The sequence below is a fragment of the Opisthorchis viverrini genome (assembly GCF_000715545.1).
Source record: "Opisthorchis viverrini unplaced genomic scaffold opera_v5_277, whole genome shotgun sequence".
Lineage (NCBI taxonomy): Eukaryota > Metazoa > Platyhelminthes > Trematoda > Opisthorchiida > Opisthorchiidae > Opisthorchis > Opisthorchis viverrini.
Genome location: NW_008751928.1, coordinates 343,800 through 351,314, shown reverse-complemented (window position 1 = coordinate 351,314; position 7,515 = coordinate 343,800). Strand labels below are relative to the sequence as shown.

Genomic DNA, 7,515 nt, shown 5'->3' with positions numbered 1-7,515 from the left:
ACACACACACACACACGGACTAGATTCCCGCTAACAGCTGATCTCAGGAACGCACCAATCAGAAGTAATAGCGGATTCAAATAATGGTGTACTTGGTTGGTATTCAGCTGATCGCAAAGCCCTTGAAAGATTGGTTCTCGTGTGTTATATCTTATCCCACTATGCTGTGTTTCACCTAATACGGTCTCCGGCGAGCTAGATTCAGATTTCCTCATCGGTGTCAAAATTCTGAAGTTTCAGCAAAACACTGGTTCTCGAATAACCCGAAAACTTACCGTGCATTGTTCCTTTCGTTCGCTATATCGTAAATGCGGGTGATTGCCCGTTATTTCCACTCCGTTATCAGCATAGAGAGTGTTGGTTTTGTTAGGAACTGAGTAGTCATTCACTTGGATGTGGCAGGAAGTTGAAATAGATTGACTTGCAGACGTACTGTACAGTTTCAAGAAACTCAGTTGAGTACCATCCACTTCATAAGTGATCTGAATGGAAAAGCACAGCGTCCCCTAACTGAGATGGGGGAATCGATTTTGTGTAACACCAAGCAGTAAACATAAACAATAATACTTCTCACACTGATTCAGTTGCACACAAGTCTTGTGTTGGAATGGTCCAATTGGTAAGGGTCTTTCGAAATGTGGAACATGGCGAGTCTGAATTTCGGCAACTATCAACAGGGACAATAACGAGAAATTGGAACAAAAACTGTTCGCCTTAGTCTGATCCTGCGGACAGTAGTGGTGATAGTTTGGTTGACTCTTTCAACAGGTCATCGTCACCGGTTTTCGTAGGGATTTGGGAACATGGAAATATAAAGCTAAAACCCGTCTTGTATCATCTCATGGACGACATAAGGAAAATATGCTATAAAGAGCAAATAAAACATTACTAAAACTGAATTGTTCATCTTCGAAGTGATTCGCGGTAATTGGAAATGTCTGACAACAAACGCTCCGACAAACCCACCAGTCAACAGTGGTCTTCGTCGCAAAAGCTGACATGGACGTTTTGCTTTGAAACATATGGATACGTAGATAATTTTTTTAAAAATCGCTCAGCTGTAGCACCCTTCCGGTGCCTAGCTGCCATACTACACGAAGGAAGCACGAGGGCTGGGATACTGCCAGGTTACCCAAGCCTAGACAGGGGAAGTCGGGAGCCAGAGGTTGGGTTCTAATCACGGACCTTTCGGTCAGTAAATTCACGCTCTAACCACTTGAGCCAGCTCGCCCCATATGGATAGGTAATTATTCGCAAATCGTATGATGTCGACCGGGCTGGACAATTTGTTAAGTTTGAAAAATGGAGGAGGCATTTTCACTGGCCTGATTTGCGTCGTCATAGGTGTTTTCGCCATAGCCCTAAAAGATGTTCCTCATCTGCAAACTAATTTAGATTTTTCGAGAGACTCACCTGGAACCCAGCTGAATCTCTCGTTTGTGATGTTTTCAGGCAACTGAATGTGTTGCACCAGGCCGCCTCATGTTTCAGTCACTACGATATTCGAGATATCGCGACACATGTATATCTTTGTAAGGTACTACTCGTAAGGTTGCTGACGGACGGTTGTCGACGAATTTCAGCAACCTTACGAGTAGTACATTACAAAGATGTTCCTCACCTGTTTTACCTGGGTTGTCGGATTACTCGACAATCAGGATGTTGGTGGTTTTCGCTAAAGAATCTAATTCAACCTGCTGTCCGGTTGAGAAAACAGCGATTTTTGAAAGCAATGGACACTGCTAAATTTTGCAAAACCACAGGAAACCCAGAAGCAACCAAACACTGTTGGACGTGAAAAGTTGCGCACGCGAAAGAAGTCCGAGTGACGCTGGTCATATAGTAGTTATTTAATCCAAGCAAGCACATTTGTCGTAGAAATTCTATGGAATTTAAGATAACATGGACCTGCGCAACTTCGTGAAACCAAGAGAACGATTTCCATTGGTTGGTGCAAAAAAATTCAGTTCCGGCGACTTTTGGTTGAACAGCCTTCGTAAGTGAAATTTGAAGGAGTTGCTCGTATAAGCTACAGGTGGGAAGCAGTCAATCAGAGATACTCATTGCAGGGCTAAAAAGTAAATTTAATAGCTGGTAATTTCTGACAACAGCTAGTAATGAAACTACTTGTTACAAGATCATTCCCCTGTTGAGGCTACTCCCTACGGTCATGAATACAGTGAAACCTTAGGTTCTCGCTCTCCTCTGGATCGCAAGCCAAATGTTCAATAGATTCCCCAAAAGTCGCTTGTTTTGAGCCAAGAACATGCTGACATGTGGACTCTTAGGACACTGTAGCAAGTGCTGCTGGGGAGAGTGAAATTAAGGTGTAACTAGAGGTCACTGACAATTGGTCTGCGGAAGTTCGTGGGTGACTGAAGAAGAGTGTCGCTTTTTCGAACGCTGGTGAAGATGGAGTAAGTTGGGTGAACAATGCTTTTAAAAGTGTGACTGAAACCTAACATGACGCGCAGGCCGAAAGCTACAAGGACTATTCGACAAACCTGTTTGGCATAGTAATAAAACAGATGTTCATACAAATCGTATACAGTGGTCAACTTGGAAAGTATTGAATGAAGCATCAGAGAGCTCCCATTCGGTTAGGCAACTTAACACAACTCACTTCATCGTCCTCAGTTCCGGTGACAACCGCCTGTTTCGCAGGAACACACGTTTCGCCAGTCGACATTCGACAGAAGACTTGAACTGCGTCGGTTATTTCATTGCCATTGGGATCAATCCAATAGAGTGCTTGGACAAATGAAAGGTCATTTATTCCGAAACAGACCGTTTTTTTTTCATAAGAAGACTTATTACTGTCACTACACAAATAAGATTGAGAGTCAGATGCAAATAAAATTCGGATCCTTTTGATTTAGTCACCTGACGACCCTGATCAGCATTTGCCAGCGTACTCGGGCGTCGTGACTACTGTCGCCCTCTCGCTGTAAGCCCAGTGTACCAAAAAACTCATTTCTGTAGGTACACAAGGACCATAGGCTGCAGTTCCAACAGGTGGATTCACACGTTTTCCTGTGTTTTCGGTTGACACTGAATTTCACTGAATTGTTTGCACTGGATTCATTTTGGATTATGCTTTTCTATTCACAGGAAGCAAGCCACTACATTACGCTATATGTGGACAATTCAACTTACCATGGCAACAAAACAGCGCTTTCAAGTGACCATCCTGAAATGTGCTCTGTATGAATGCCAGGGGACGACTGACCTGCTAGTAGGAACGCTGAACGATGTGTGGCTGAAGTTTTAATCCAAGGACAACTAAACATGTTGGATCCAGTGCCAATCCTACTAAAATATCTTTTGAATTAGAAGTACACTGTGACCTCAGTAGACAAGGTTACGACAATAAGACGCTTACGTGAGACGCCATACACTGACCAGTGCTGCACGGAACAGTGGAAAATCGCCTGATGAATGGACGTAAATGAGCCGTGGTGTCAAGTAAGCACAGTGCACAGTGCGAGAGTACAAAGTGTTGTGTTGAGTGTCGGGACAGTCGAAGGCCAAAAATCATAATAAATATTTTTGTGCCCTACAAACGAATCTTAAAAACACAGTATGACTTTATACTCAACATTTTAGTCAAATGGGTGACATGTAACAAGCTCTGAGACGTGGAAATAAAATATTCACTTTCATGTTTCTTTGAAAGTGAACAAACTGATCAACTAGAAAGTTTTTGTCAGAGAAAAAATGTCTTATGTCAAATTCATTAGTTCATGTTTCTTAGTCTTTTGTAAGTGTGTGAGTATAGTGTTGGTATAGGATTATAGTCTGGCGGTGTGTCAGTATGGGAACTATTCAGACATCGGCTTTCCTAATAATAAAGTAATGGTAATCGCTTGACCGCTATGACCTTTCGGGGCAAAGCTGTCATGCCACCAGCAGGAAGCACGAGGGATTAGATCCCGAATGTAGACTAAAGCAGTGGAGATGCAGAGGTTGGGCTCGAACCACGGACCTTCTGGTTACCAAGTTTGCCTCTTAACCACTGACCTGCCTCGAGCTCTATGCTTTCCTGCTATTTTTTGATCAGTTTCCAGTTTGTCCATAGCCGCAGACACTTATTGTAGTAAGTCCTAAGGGTCCAAAAGCAAAGCAACAAAGATCAAAAGTTAAACAAACTGCTTAGTATTGCGTGTAGCAGGTCCGATTTGATGGGTGTCGAAAATGTATATTATGTAGAAAATTGCTACAGAACTCCTAATACCCCTGACGAGACTCCATTGACTGAGTTGTTATAGTTTTAAATGTGTGTAGTTCAGACAGTCGCACTAGTTTATGTATGCTGGTTTGATGTGTTTTGTCCCGGTGGAGAGAACCTTCTTCTTGTATATTCGTGATGCACTACTCATAAGGTTGCTGAAAATTCGTAGACAGCCCACGACCGGTTTCGCCCTTCTTGGGGCTCATCAGGTAGGCGCAGTCCCCGAGTTTCCGTCAACGTTATATTCTACTTGAAACCACATTGCATGAAATTAGCGAAATACAGTCATTTAAAAGAGATTCAGCTGGGTTCCAGGTGGGCATCGTATATTGCTGGGACTTAATCCTCACGCGCGAAATCACGCTCAACTTCCAGACAACTACTCACACTTAAACCCGCCTAAGAAAATATTCTGTCGCTCTAAACTCCGGCGTAGCGGCCCTTTACGAAAGGGGGAATTATTCTCATTTGGAACCATACAGGCTTGGAAAATGCATTCGGCTAAAACCGTGGTTGTTAAAGAGCCTTCATCTTGAAACGCATGTTGGACAGATTCTAGGACCAAGGGCCTACTCTTAACACGCTAGACAACTTTGACTCCTGACTGAAAGAAGGTCCACCTGTTTAACATAGAGTCACACAAGGAACCTGGCACAAACAGGCAACAAATTTCGCCACCTTTTGCCGTTTTCCTTCCAGGTGGGCATTTCCCAAAACCAAATTAGTTTGCAAATGAGTGCATTTCGCTCATTTTAATTCTTGTTGATAGGTCAATCAATACTGACTGCATATTTTCACACACCGAGTAGCAAATCACAAGCTAGATGTTCAGGGTCACAACTTTGAGATTGTGTATCCTCTCTAGCGTTCCACTCCTAGATGCACACTCAAATGAGTTCCGATCAGCTTATTATACTGTTTTAGACGGTTTCTGCCGAAATAACTGGTGAAAGACATGGGCATCAATATCTAAGGTAATTGCACATCAACCGGTTTTCATGGGAAATTTCGTTGAATCTCGCGTTTATGATATTCGTCAACTGAATGTGCTGCACAAGGACCGCTTCATGTTTAAGCTGGTAGGATATTTTAGATATTGCATTATATTCTCATAAAGGAAATTCCTCACAAGGGTTCGATATGTTGAATATCGTACCAAATGAAACATGAGGCGGCCTTTGTGCAGCAAATTCAGTAAAAGAATATCATAAACGGGAGATTCAGTTGAGTCTTCCGTGAAAACGCGGTGGATCTGAAAATGAGTGTACCTGTCGAGATCTGTCCAATTTGAGTTCATACGGAACATAAGGTTGACGAGAACTCAGGGACTGTATCTAGCTGATGAGCCCCACGAAGAGCGGAATCGGTCGTGGGTTCTCGAAGAGTTTTCAGCAACTTTATAAGTGGTTTCTTTAATGAAAACCAAACATGCGATCTTTACCTTCTCACAAGCAGGACAGACTCAGCCACTCATTGTTATGAGATCTCGACTGCCAGACAAGATGACTGCGTGTGTGTGGGGAAGCTCCAGCAAATGTTTGAGTGTATCAAATATATGAACAGATTCGAAGATATGCTTCTGTGGTGCAAAGCTGCTGCCTTAAGAAAATCTGAGAGCTACCTTTTGAGGACATAAAGTGTGGCCGTAGCAGAACCCACTTCTCACATGAATAATTGCGCCAGGACAGGAGGACGACTGTTCAAAACGAGTGATGTGAAACTGAACAATACGCCTCCTGCAAAACCGCCACATGCATTAACAAAGTCATAATTAACAAGTAGTGCACACAATAGCCCATAAAAAAAATGGAAACTCACCATCTTGAAGATTGGGGTACAGTGTTGCTAGCTGTTTGCAATTAATAGCCGGCGACTTTTTGGTGCCTTTGGGTTTTTGATTTGTTGCTGTCCCGAGAATTGTCATTGCTAGTGGATCATCAGAAAAGATGCCCTTTCCTTTTCCTCTGCCTGAGTCTCTGGCTATGGTTGGCACATAGACCGAATGCATGCCTGGTGGTCCAGGTGGTCCCGGTGGACCCATTGGACCAGGAGGACCAGGAGGCCCATCTCTTCCAAGGGGACCAGATGGCCCAGACGCTCCTGCATCACCACGCATTCCCTTGATACCTTTAGCTCCTGTCTCGCCGATGGGTCCACTTTCGCCTGGCGGGCCAGGATTACCCGGAGCTCCCACTTCCCCAGGATCACCTCGTGCTCCGTCAGGACCAGGAGGTCCGATTGGCCCAGGAGGACCAGACCAGCCAGGATGGCCCCTAGGTCCGGGACTCCCCGGTAACCCCGCTGCACCGTCCTCCCCATCTTTTCCGTTCTCTCCTGGAGGCCCCTTTAAACCGGCCTCCCCAGGCGTACCGGGCTTGCCAGATGTTCCTCGTTCACCTGCCGGTCCTTGCCGTCCACGTTCTCCTGGTGGTCCCAGTTCGCCAACAGGCCCTGGATCACCCGGCGGTCCACGAAGCCCACGAAATCCATCAAGTCCAGGTTCACCAACGGGTCCAACCGGTCCTTCTGCTCCTTGTGGCCCATCTGGTCCAGGAGGGCCCTCAGGCCCTTCGGCGCCGGGTGAACCTTCGGCTCCTTTTGGCCCCCTTTCTCCAGGTGGTCCCTCGGGTCCTGTTGGACCTGCCGCTCCTTGAGGGCCACTGGGTCCCTGTGGTCCTTGTGGTCCACGAGGTCCTGGCCCACCTGTCATCCCGCGCATACCCTGTAAAAGCAAAACATGAATAATAGTAATAATGCATTTTATCACCTAATGTCAAACTCACCAAATGACGCAAATAATAAAAGTTAAAGTAACATGTGAAGCCTGAAACTTTCACTGACTTCATAAACTTTGAAACAAGTTGAAATATGTACCCGGATCTGTCAAGGAGAATGTATGACGCCCAAGGTGCCCTTCTACAGGGGGCTAAAAGCTCAGATATCACTGTGATTTCTGGTGACATGAACGCTCAAGTAGGTGGATTAAGGGCTGCTGAGGCCCGACTGGGTATTCGTCTTGGATTGGACAGGAAAAGCACGGACAGCAGGGATTGCTTATTTCCAATGTGTGCCGATCACAGACTGTTCCTTTGCAGTACGAGTTTCCGGAACAGTGGAAATCGGTTGATAATGTGGTACCCAGCCACGAATCCAAATGGACCACATCGCCGTCCGTTATCGGTGGCGATGGGCACTCATCGCCTGCCGCTCCTTCTGGAACACTAGCGTGGACTCCGACCATGCACTTGTACGCTGCTGCTTTTCATTGCGCTTTTCAGGTGTAC

At 45.2% G+C, this 7,515-nt stretch overlaps 1 protein-coding gene across 1 annotated transcript in view; it reads right to left on the bottom strand.

Moving 5' to 3' along the window:
- Window positions 1-7,515, bottom strand: part of T265_09355 (hypothetical protein) — a gene marked incomplete at both ends in the record, with an annotated part of 31,742 nt that overhangs the window by 2,702 nt on the left and 21,525 nt on the right. Inside the window, 3 exons of the mRNA XM_009175396.1 lie at window positions 276-482; window positions 2,624-2,751; window positions 6,050-6,953. Of these exons, the coding sequence (XP_009173660.1) occupies window positions 276-482; window positions 2,624-2,751; window positions 6,050-6,953 (1,239 nt within the window). The remainder of the gene's footprint in view (window positions 1-275; window positions 483-2,623; window positions 2,752-6,049; window positions 6,954-7,515) is intronic.